The sequence below is a fragment of the Macaca thibetana genome, chromosome 7 (genome assembly GCF_024542745.1).
Source record: "Macaca thibetana thibetana isolate TM-01 chromosome 7, ASM2454274v1, whole genome shotgun sequence".
Classification (NCBI taxonomy): domain Eukaryota; kingdom Metazoa; phylum Chordata; class Mammalia; order Primates; family Cercopithecidae; genus Macaca; species Macaca thibetana.
The window spans coordinates 126,359,493-126,371,786 of record NC_065584.1 but is presented as its reverse complement, the minus strand read 5'-3'; the positions used below and the strand labels follow the sequence as shown (position 1 = coordinate 126,371,786).

The 12,294-nt window shown below is 51.2% G+C and overlaps 1 protein-coding gene across 1 annotated transcript in view; it reads left to right on the top strand.

The window, feature by feature from the left end:
- Nucleotides 1-11,446, top strand: part of EHD4 (EH domain containing 4) — a 74,229-nt gene extending 62,783 nt beyond the window's left edge. Inside the window, exons 5-6 of the mRNA XM_050799504.1 lie at nt 1,798-1,962; nt 8,724-11,446. Coding sequence (XP_050655461.1) covers nt 1,798-1,962; nt 8,724-9,260 — 702 coding nt within the window. The 3' untranslated portion in view covers nt 9,261-11,446. The remainder of the gene's footprint in view (nt 1-1,797; nt 1,963-8,723) is intronic.
- Nucleotides 11,447-12,294: the final 848 nt, after the last annotated feature.

Below are 12,294 nucleotides of genomic sequence, written 5' to 3'. Positions count from 1 at the left end.
AGGGGGGTGTCTCAATAAGAAGCCCTTGTGTTTGGGAGACTGAGCAGCTGTGGGGGCCTCCTGCTTCCCTTGGGGTGGCTCCAGGGTGGGGTGAGCCTGAGCACAGAAGAGAGAGTACACATAGGTATACACAAAGAATATATACATAGGCCCAGTCCAGAGTTCCTTGCACCAAGGAAATGATGCGAGGACAGTTGGTGAGCAGCTGGTTCTCCCTGATGGAACATGGCAGCCCCTCCAGTTTGAGGGTGCTCCCCCAGCCCTGGCCCTCCCCAGCCCACCCACACCAAGCCAGGCATTCACTGCCGGAGGCAAAGGAATTGGTAGCTTACCACTTGCTCATCACAGCCTCAGGAGCGCGGTTAAAGCCCAGGGTTCTAAATAACGGATCCCAAACTTTGGGTTTCTCTAGTTATCTCTAAGAATCTTGTAAATCATTTCAGTTGTCTTCATTTGAAAAATAAGTACATAAACAAGTTTGCTGGTGACAGAAAGGTTTAGCGTTCTCTCTCCAAGTCCATCCTCTCAGCGGTAGCCAGGCTGCACAGTGTCTGCTTCTGTTAAACGACCCTTGTGCAGACGGGAAGTTGGCATTATCTGACCTCAGCATGTCAGACCTTGCATTAGGTACTTAGGTTAGCGTCCGAATCCTCGCAAAAGGTTTTTGGCTGTGTCCAGCATGTGTCCACACACGGGCCCTCAGCTGAGCTACAGAACGTATCTGCTTACCCCCTTTATTTAATTTCAACTTCCACAAGATTACAGTAGAAGCCTGTTTTCTTCAATTACTCTGGAATTCAAGATGTACAAAGAGGCCGGGCACAGTGGCTCGTGCCTGTAATCCCAGCACTTTGGGAGGCCAAGGTGGGTGGATCACCTGGGGTCAGGAGTTCAAGACCAGCCTACCCAACATGATGAAACCCCATCTCTACTAAAAATACAAAAATTAGCCGGGCGTGATGGCTCACACCTATAATCCCAGCTACTTGGGAGGCTGAAGCAGGAAAATCGCTTGAGCCAGGAGGTGAAGGTTGCAGTGAACCAAGATCGTGCCGTTCCACTCCAGCCTGGGCAACAGAGCGAGATTCCATCCAAAAAAAACAGATATACAAAGAGAACTTTTGTAGTGAACTTTTCTCAATATCCTGAAGCTGGAAATCAGTAGAAGAGTGGAAATGTTAAGGCCAGATTCTCTCCCCTCCAATGACAGACCCCAGGCCCCAGTGATCAAGGTTTCTGGGCTCCTCTCCCAGAGGGATCTTCTGCCATCCAGCTTGATCCCAGGCAGCTGGTCTTGTGCAGAATGACTTTCGTTCCGCCTGCAGAGATCTCAGAGTCTAAACCTCCCACAACGGGGGTTATGGGAGTTCTCATCAAATTGTTCACTGGGTACAGATTTCCATGTTGATCAGCCATTGACACCAGCCTCCAGTTTCATTTCCTGGTGCTCCCAGGCACCAGCCTGGTGAAACTTTCTCTTGAGTATTCTGGTTAATTGCCAGAACTAAGAGCTCTCCCACCCAGGCCCCACCCATACCACTCACTCCCTACAGGCATCAGAATTGCCACTCAGAGGCACAACGGAACAGTAACCGTAGAATTTCCCCAAGTCTGGCCGCATTCCAGCCACCCTTGGACAGCTGCACTCCCCCTGTACCCTCCCCTCCTCCTGTGCTTGGGACCTGGTCTGTGTGGGTACCTGCTATGTGTTATGATGGAGTTAAGATGCGATCTTGTTTGTTCCTTCTCTGGTGCAATTCTAAATGACACTTCCCTGCCTGATCTGTACCCCTCCAGGTGCATGCCTACATCATCAGCTACCTGAAGAAGGAGATGCCAAGTGTATTTGGAAAGGAAAACAAGAAGAGAGAGCTTATCAGCAGGCTACCGGAAATCTACATTCAGCTACAGCGAGAATACCAGATTTCTGCAGGGGACTTCCCCGAGGTCAAGGCTATGCAGGTACTGGGAGCCCCTCACAATGTCATGGGCAGAAGGTGGAGATGCAGTGCCACATTGTCTGACTGTTTGCTGGAGACACATGAGGGTCTCATGGTTTAGGATCAAGGAGAATGCGCCTTCCTAATGGTGATCCATGATAATAGGCTATGAATAAAGCAGAAATTGTCTGTCTTCCAAAATGAGTAAACAAAGGAGACACATGGCCAAAGGCAAACGAAGCTCCCATGAGAAAGTCAGGTGAGCAGCCCTCTCAGACTGTGTCCCAGGAGGCTGGTTGGTGTTGCGGTGACACTGCTTTTTGGAATCCCAGAACCTTGAGGGAATCAGAGCTGGGAGTGGCCTTGAGGGTCACCTTGGGCGGCCTCCTCCAGCCCTGCCCAGACCTGCCCCACGCTGTGGGATTATGTGCTCAGGCGGCCTTGCTGCTGCAGGCTCAAGGGCTCCAGCAGGGGCTGTGGGGCTCTGCGGACGCTGCTGGACTGTGTGGGCACAGGGAGGACCATGCTTAAAGGCTGGCGCTGGGCAGCCGTTGGCCCGCTGTCAAGGCCTCTCTTGAGTTGTGGCCGGGCGGCTCTAGCCAGGCAACAACGGGTGCTGCATTCAGCCGCCCCGGCCCGACCAGCATATCTACCTGTCCGTACTGCTATTAGATGAGTGTGCCCTCACAAGCGAGGCCACCCATCTGGCGTCTGGGCTGACAGTCCTCACAGAGCCAGGCTGGCTGTCTTCTTATCTGGTGCAGGGACCCCTCTGCCCTGGGGGCCACAGTCCTCTCTGTAAAGCAGGAGCCACAAACTCAGATGCCTGCAGCCACTACCCAATAACACAAACAGTGGAGCAGGCCAGGCGAAAGAGAAACTCTGTCACCCTTGCTTCCTGAAGTTGCTACAGTGCCTCGCCGCGGGGAGACGCTGCTCTTGAGCCCTGGGGCTCTGCAGATTCCTCCCTTGCCAGGCCTCTCCTGCTGGTCCCCTGTGAGCCCGATAACGTAGAGAGCAGACTCTGGAACCAGAGCTACTCATGACAAAGCTAGCCTGGGATGGCCAGATCAGAAGACACCCAGGGTCCTCTGAGCTGGGGGAAGGCAACAAGGAAAGCATGATCTCAGGAGCAGCCGTGGCCCACTGAGATGGAGGATACAAGGAGGGCTGAGCCTTTGCTGAGAATCACCTGGAGTCAGGTCTATGCCCAGTACCTTAGCACCACTGAAGGTGGGTGAGCAAGCAAGTGCAGGATCCAGCCGGCCACTCCAAGTGCTGACATGGGAGCAGGCTCTGTGCAGGGTCTGCAGCCAGACCAGGTCTGTCACCCCAAGGGGAATGTGGCAGTGCCCAGGCAGGGATGCCTGCAACCCCAAAGCCCCAGAAGGGGTGTTACAGTATGCTAATTAGCTCTTTTAGTTCTGCATAATGTTAGCAGCTCAGTCACCCTCTTACCCTGCTCTGGCCCATGGCTCTGGACCAGCTGGGCCCCACCACTACTTCTGTTGAGTGGCATGGCTACCCTCCACCAGTGAGGGCGGAGCGCCAGTGTTACAGCCTTTCTGGGTATCTGCATTTGGTGGGTCCCAAGCTCTTGTCCCACATCCGAGAAGAATGAGGTCGTGCTGACAATTGAAGGGTGATGAGGGTGGAGGATTTTATTGAGCAACGAAACAGCTCTCAGTGAAGAGGGGATGGGAAGATTGGGTCATCTCTCCCGAAGTCAGGTCATCTCCCCAGTGTGGCTGAGTCTGGGGTTTTTATAGGCACAGGTTAGAGGAGTGCATGCTGATTGATTTGTGAGTATACAAAAAAGATTAAAACAAAGGCACCAGTGAAAGGTGGGCATGACAGTGTAAAAACAATTAGGGAAGGGTAGGTATATGTAAAATAGGTGAAGGGTAGGGATCAATCAAAGAAAAGCAGCCAAATGGGAAGACACGTTCTCAGTCTGGTCTGTGGATTTGACTTGTAGCTTGGCCTGCAGGCTTTAAAATGCCTTTGGCTTGAAGATAGAGTTTCACTGGAGACCCGCCCCTGTCTGCCTCAGCATTTGTCTGCCTCCTGCTGCTATCACTGTTCTAGGCCCCTGGAATAAATCAGAAAAAAAAAAAAATGAACAAATGGGGCTGGACATGGTGGCTTATGCCTGTAATCCCAGCACTTTGGGAGGCCGAAATGGGAGGATCACTTGAGTCCAGGGGTTGGAGAACAACCTGGGCAACGTAGTAGGACCCTGTATCCATTAAAATATTTTAAAATTAGCCAGATGTGGTTGGCTCATGCCTGTGATCCCAGCCACTTGGGAGGCTGAGGTGGGAGGATGGCTTAAGCCCAGGAGGTCAAGGCTGCAGTGAGCCATGATTGTGCCACTGCACTCTAGCCTGGGCGACAGAGGAGACCTGTCTCAAAAAACAGAAAAAATGAACAAATGGAGGTAAAAATAATTGACAACAACCCCATTGTCAGGACACATGTTTCTTCTTACAATATGAGCACCGTTGTGCTTCCATGTAATTGGATTATCTGATATCTGATATTTAGTATCTCTCTCCCAGATAAGTCTGCGGCTCCATGAGATCAGTGACCCATGCCCTGTTCACTGCCATATCCCCAGCATCTAGGACGTAGTGAGTGCTCAGTTAACACATGCCGAATGAATTGGTAAGTTAGTGTAAGGCCATATCACAGCAGGCTCTCAGGCCCTGACCCAGCCTCGATTCCCACAGGGCTTATAGACCAGGGGTTCCCAGTGCCAAGGCCTGGAAGCTGCAGGAAGAGGCCTTCTTGGGAAGTAAGCTGAGGTCCAGTCACACCACCCGATTCCTTCAGAGAATCCCCAGGAATAAGGCAGCATGGAGCCTGTCAGGAATGCTCAGTGACACCTGATACTGCAAGCTACCTTGCTGTCACCGGAAGCTTTGAGGGGCACATATGTGGATTAGGGCCTCTCCCATCCCTGAGACTGTTAAAGTCTAACATCCTCTACAACATAGGCCTTGACAGAGAGTGGGCATACGCTTAGACGTGACCATATTGTGATCTTTGCACAGATCAGGGTCACACGGAGAGTTTGCTGATGCCAGTATAGGTTGCTGTTCTCCCTGTTCTCTCATGGAGCCAGCTAGTCAGAGTGACTCTTAGCTGTAGCAGTGAGAGGAGCATGTATTTTGAAGGCTCTTCCCTGTGCTGGGACAGGCCCTGCAACCCACCTGTGTGGCTGCCGGTGCGTGCCTGGCACACTCTGGGGAGGGACCATGACTGACAGCACAGTGTCAATATTGCAGGACGAGATGAGCGCCAGAAGGGCCACCGTGACTGCTGACTCTGATCTTCCCACTGGAAGGAGAATTTGGACCCCTCAGCTCATGAGTTGGCAGCATTTCAACAGCAGAGGGCAGCAGAGTCAGCCCCGTCTGCTCAGACCCTCCGGTGGATTTGCAAACTCTTCTGGTGAATGTTGGCAATTAATGAGCAAGGGACAGCCCTACCGGAGACGGGGGCTGGGAACGGACCTTTGCCTCTTGAGAGGGAGCAATTCCAGGGTCCTAGCTCAGTGGATACAACTGTCGATGGGCAAATACCTTTAAGTTCCCCAGTGTGTATTCATCCCAGTAAGAACTATTTTGGACTCACCCTGGCAGAGGGCAGGGATGATGATGGTTTGGTGCTGATGTCAGGAGTGACATGATGATGGTTTAACTGGTGCCCCCGCAGTCCCCGGTCAAGCCTGGGGGGGACCACAGGGATGAGAATGGAGAGTTTATTTCCTGCCTGCCTCCCAGGACGGGAATAACTGCTGCCTCCTGTCCACCCCGCAAATATGCGGCCGCTCCCCCGCCAGTTTTCCAGAGCTCTGCAGTCGGAATCCACGGCCCCTGCAGGCTGGTGGGAAGTCTGGGCAGGCATCACCCTCCTTTGTCTGCTGGACCAGACACAGGGGCTCTGTGTGCGCTCCGAGCACAGGCTCATTCTTAAGGAAATAGGGTAGGTGTTCACGCACCCGGGGAATCCAAACTTGTTGAGCCAGCAGCGCCGGGATTTTTGTGGGGGATGCCTGCTCTTCCACCTGCTTAGCTTTCTCTTTTCCATCTCCTCGGCTGACTGAGACGTTGGTGGTAGGAGCCCGCAGTGTAGGCCGCGGTGTTTGGTGCTGATGTCAGGAGTGAATGCTAGTGACTGCGTTTGAGAGACCCGGCCTGCAGTACCCGCTGCTCGGAGCTGAGCAGGGGCCACACGCTGGGTTTGCACGATTCAATGGCTGCTGACGTTGCTACCTGAGAAGAATGTCAGAGTCCCTTCCCTAGAGAAATGTCAGCCCGTTTAGCTGATATTTCTCAGCTCTGTCCGCCCACCGTCTACCACCCGGGAATCCCCTTCCAAATGTCAGCCCAGAATTCCTGCCCTGCCACCCTAGAGACCATGATGTTGATTCTCTATTGGAAACAACCTGTGTGTCCAGCTACAGGGGACAAGGTAAATGAAGAATGGCCCAGCTCTGCAGTCTAAGTTCAATATTCTGTAGCTGTTAAGAGAAAGGTTATGTAAAAATTAATACCACAGAAATATATGACATATTGTTAACAGTATGGTATTGTTTCAGTGTGTGTGTGTGTGTGTGTGTATGTGCATGCATGTGTGTGTCTGTGTGTATGTGTTAATGGCTAGAAATGCATGCCCAGATATGCTAGCAGAGATTTTTGCCAGATGATGAGATTATAAATTATTTTAAATTTTTAGTTTTGCTTACCAGTTTTTTCTCAGTTTCTCAGTCAGAAAGCATATTTATGATAACACCAAGGTTTTTTTTTTGTTTTTTGGTTTTTGTTTTTTTCCCCTAGCGGCGTGTCACATTGCTTCTGTCCAAAACAGCAAGGTCTGACTTTTCCTTGCAAATCTCCCTGCCTCGTCTCCAGAAAACTGCACACCTGCATGGCCTGTCTTTTGGCCCCCTCTAGAACTGTACATACAGAAATACTTCACACATAAAACCTACCATACCTGGAACATTTCTGCATTTGTTTGATAAAACTACTGTTGAAGACATTTTTCATCAGATCTTTGAAGCTCCTCGTGTAAAGCTCTAGGTAACTCTCACAGTTCAGGGCCACGGAAAGTTTGTCTCTTGCAATAAACAAGTGTTTTCTCTCCTTAGACAGTGAGGGTCCCCAGGGGTCCCCCTGGGCAACTGAGCTCTTCTCCATATCCAGGCAGTAGTTTTCCTTAACCTCAGCCATCTGATGTGATTATTCCCTTCCTCTCCCTCACATATATATATAGGTCTCATGCCCAGGCCGGTCTTGAACTCCTGGGCACAAGCAGTCCTCACACCCTGGCCTCCCAAAGTGCTGGGATTACAGGCGTGAACCACCGAGCCTGGCCGCTCTCCCTTTTAATGACTTGGCTTTTTTCTTTCTAATGACTTATTAATTTCATGTTATCCTTTTCACTGTGTTATGTCAGGTCCTTTTTTAAACAATTGGAGTGTCTGTCCTCCATTACAACATAAGCTCATTTAAAGCAGGAACTATGGCTTTTCATATTTATTCTATATCCCCAAGCCCCAGAACAGGGGCTGGTGCAGAGTAAATGACAAATAAAAGTTGGGCAAGTGGGTGGATGGATGAATTGTTGGCTGAATGGATGGATGGAGGGTTGATTGAATGGATGGATGGTTAGATAGAGGGTTGATTGGACAGGTGGATGGATGGACGGATGGATGGAGTAACCAAGGAGAACCAAGGTAGGAAGGTCATTTTCTTCAGTGCTGTCCACAGAGCCTCTGTGGCATCCTGTAGTCTGCCCCAGCCTGGGTGGGCAGTCAGGTTTACCAGGCCCCCTCTAGAGCCTGTGCTTCTGCTGCTCTGTGGGCTGACAGGCTGCCTCGCTCAACAGGTGGAGCTAAGACCTGTCCTGACCTGGCCAGTGATACTCAGGCCTACTGGCTACGTGTATTCCCTCGGGCTCCCCAGCCCTACTCCCTGCTCTTACAAGTTCCAGCTTTTGCTTACTTGTCCATATTTTTGAGATGACAGTGGATCCATGATGATTATTTTTTATGTGCAAGGTCTCCATGGCCCTGCCTCGATACCTTCCTGGGGTAGCGTGGGTGCTCCTGGTCAGGCCGTGCTTGGTGGGGCTGGTCCTACAGGGTTCCTGTTGAGTAGACCCCTCAGCTCATTCATGAGAGGTTAGAGCCACTGAGAAGGCGCCCTAAACTACATTTTTTAGGTGCTCTGAAAACAAGGTATTTAATTAATTGTTTTACATAAATACAGTCCTTCTGTCACAGCTCTGTGTTCCCACTCGGAGAGCATTAGCGAAGAGCCAGGAGACAGGGACTCTGCCTTGCCTCTGCCAGACAGCCCCTCACAGCTCCCTGGAAAATGGGGTTCTAAATGCCTGCCCCTCCTTCCTCCCAGGATTGCTGTGAATATCGGCTGAAGTGTGTGGTGAACTCCCTTGAGAAACAGAATACTAGCTCTAGAGCATTTTAAAAAGGCAGGTGAAAAAAGGTTTCTCAGAGTCCTCAGAGGTTGCTGTCACTCGTGCGGCCACCAGCGGAGATTGGCTGCCGTAGGAAAACACCTGTTTCTTGTTCCAAAAAAACCGCTCCTATATCTGGTACATTTGGATATGGGAAGCTCCCAAAGAATGCACTCCTGAGTAGTGCGTGGTGGGCGTCTGCCCGGGGCAGAATTAGTCTCCCTCCAACGGCCCCCAGCTGTTTCCCCCTGAAGAGACCGCATGTAACCCATCCTGTGGTTTGTCCTTCTGCAGGAACAGCTTGAGAACTACGACTTCACCAAATTCCACTCGCTGAAGCCCAAGCTGATCGAGGCAGTGGACAACATGCTGAGCAACAAGATCTCGCCCCTCATGAACCTCATCAGCCAGGAGGAGATGAGCACGCCCACGCAGCTGGTGCAGGGCGGCGCCTTCGACGGCACCACCGAGGGCCCCTTCAACCAGGGCTATGGGGAGGGCGCCAAGGAGGGCGCCGACGAGGAGGAGTGGGTCGTGGCCAAAGACAAGCCCGTCTACGACGAGCTCTTCTACACTCTGTCGCCCATCAATGGCAAGATATCGGGTGTCAACGCCAAGAAGGAGATGGTGACCTCCAAGCTGCCCAACAGCGTCCTGGGCAAGATCTGGAAGCTGGCCGACTGCGACTGCGATGGCATGCTGGACGAGGAGGAGTTCGCGCTGGCCAAGCACCTCATCAAGATCAAGCTCGATGGCTACGAGCTGCCCAGCAGCCTGCCCCCCCACCTCGTGCCACCCTCGCACAGGAAGTCCCTGCCCAAGGCCGACTGAGGGGCGGGCCGCAGAACGGGGCGGGAACTGGAGGACCCGGGCCTCAGGCCTGCTCCGCCACTGACTCACCAAAGGACCTTGGGCAAGGCACTGCCCTCTCTATGCCTCAGTTTCCCCATCTGTAGAATGGGGAGGGTGGACACTGGAAACTAGATGACTTCTTTCACCTCCAAAATTCCCTTTGTTTCTATGAAAATATTGGGGGTAGGAGGGTGGATTAGGAGATTGAATGGTTGAGAAGAAAGAGAAATTGTCCAAAGAGTCCTCAGAATCTGCCTGGAGCACGCATGGGGATGGGCCTGGTGCGTCCCGGGAACCCCAGGAAGGGAGCCGGGGCTTACGCGGAGTGGCTGGGTCTTCAGGCTGCCTGGGCTGTTCGTTCTCATGAACGACTCGGGAGCAGCTGTCTGGCCCTCAGAGGGCACCAGGAGGCAGCAAAGATTATCTTATTTATTTTATTTTGTTTTCTGCTATATTTAGAGCGGCAAAAAACAGAGCAGAGGGTTTCTGCTGTCTCCAGACTGTCTACCAAAGAGAAGGCGACAGATGCCTCCTGGGCTTGGAAGGGGGATGCACTGTGGATCCCCCATCCATTCTGCAGAGCAGGCAGCCAGGCCCCAGCGTGCGTCCGTCCCACTGCCCCGATGACCACCTGGTCAGTCCTCCCAGCCTCCCCTCCAGGGGGCTTTCCAGCAAAGCCATATTCGGCTAGGAATTTGGAACTCACAATCTTTATTAACCCCTGGCAAAACTTCCCGTTTGCACGTCAAATCACATTGAAGCCTGAAGATGAGCTTTTCTTACTAGTTTTTCCAGTAAGTAATAGCAAAACCCACGTATCATACTTAAACTACAGTAAGGAAAAGAGGTGGTTCTCTGCAGTGATTGTTTAGTGTGGCCCTCAACCAGTAAATGTCCCCAAGTCTCCTTGGTGGGTGGCAGGATTTAAATTCAGCCAAATCCTGTCCTAGTGTGTGCAGTGTCCTTGGCCCTGTAGACACAGGTGAATGAGGGACCAGCCCTGCCCTGGGCTGTTGAGAAGAGATCAGTCCACCCAGAGTTAGACATTGTTTTTGTAGAAAACAGGCATTTATTATATTTAGGGTTTTTTGTTTTTTTTCCTTACAGGATAAAAGCCCTTTATACAGAAACAGAATGGAACCTTTCATATAAAAGCTTTTCTTTAAAGGCTGTGTGGTTCGTATCATGAATGCCTGTCATGAGGCAGGATTCGGGCACATACCTGTACTTTGGCCCCAGAGTGTGCTCTCCCCAAATCCCCTGAGTAAACCTCTCTGGACCGCTGCTCAGACAACTATGTCAGGTGCCTCCCCCTCTGTGGGCACCAGCTTGGGGAGGTAGGTGCCATCCACCATTATTTATGCAGGAAGAGACACAAAACAGCGACAGCCACATGGTACAGGGCACCAGAAGTGAGTGAAATCAGAACCGTCCCACCGAGTCTTCCAAAAGTCACATAATTTTTTTTTCTGTCACCTGCCTTTGGTGACAGGGTCAAAGGCACAGATTGAAAGAGAAGATCTTGACTTGGGAGAAGCATTTATATCCAGATGCCCACCCTCACACTCCCTAGCTTACTTTCCACATAATTTAGTTTTAAGAGAAGGAAATGCATAATGTGGTTTTTAGTCTTAGCAAGCACTTAAATTCGTTAGATGCATAGAAAAGAACCATTTATCATTTTATTATTTTTATTTTTATTTTTATTTTGAGACGGAGTCTCACTCTGTCACCAGGCTGGAGTGCAGTGGCACGATCTCGGTTCACTGCAATCTCCGCCTCCCAGGTTCAAGCGATTCCCCTGTCTCAGCCTCCCAAGTCGCTGGAAAAACAGGCACGCGCCACCGCGCCTGGCTAATTTTTGTATTTTAGTAGAGATGGGGTTTTACCATGTTGGTCAATATGGTCTCCATCTCCTGACCGCGTGATCCACCCGCCTCGGCCTCCCAAAGTGCTGTAATCTAAGCAGACAGTTCTGTAAATGCGTGAGGACCACCTGAAGTCTGCAACCACAGTGGAGGTCACCAAAGGGTCAACTGAGGAAGGGAAGAGGGAATTCACTTGACCAAAGGCTTAGAGATGCCCAGGCAAGCTGATTTTTCCATCCAGAATTATCTTGTTATTTAACTCTGCTCAATTGTCATATATAAACATGAATTTATATACATGTATGTCACATGAGTATGTCGTTTTAAAACAACGTGTACGTATGTAAGTTTTGTCTGGATACAGAAAGCTTCTTTAGAGGGCAGCAGGTTGAGGTCTCCGATTTCTCCGTGGAGGGAAACCTCTCAGGCGCTGTGACCTCCCTGCCCCTGCGCCCTCAGGTGGGAGTGACGTCAGGCAGCGCGGTCCTTTCCCTGCTGGCACCTGGTAATGTTCTTGGAAAGAAAGAAAAAAAAAGGGAAATCATGTGGCCACTTTTCTTAATATCCTCTTACATGAAGTCATTCATCATGAAAAGTTGACTGGAAAAGAACACACTAGAAAATATTAGGGATGGTGACCAAGTGAGGACTTGTATCTTCCCAGGACCAGTACAAAGTTCTGTGAATGTGTCCACACCACCAGCGGTCTCCCCACCCCACACGGCAGGGCGGCAGGGCCGACCCTGGGGCCTGCTCACCGCCACTGTTGCCCTTCCTGCACCACCCCAATTTTCAAAGAACCTCTTCCCCAGAGTGTTTATGTATAGGAGGGAGGGTGGAAGTACCTAAACTCTAGAACTACAACATCTAAGAAGCTGAGGCCCTGTTTTCTACACAGCATATGGTATCGCATAACACAAACCTTCCGGTCTTGAGTTTAAAGGGAAAATGAAAACTCCAGCCTATTGCTCCCACAGTCTGCTTCCAAGTTGTCAGCCTGCCAGTGAGGGTCTCCTGATCCCGTTTGTAAAGAAACACTGCACTAAGACTTGGGAATCTCCCCAGCTCCCAGGGAGGGGCGGCACACAACAGCCTTCCACTGCAGCTTCTACCTCCTGCACCGGTCCCGCAGCATCTGTCCATTC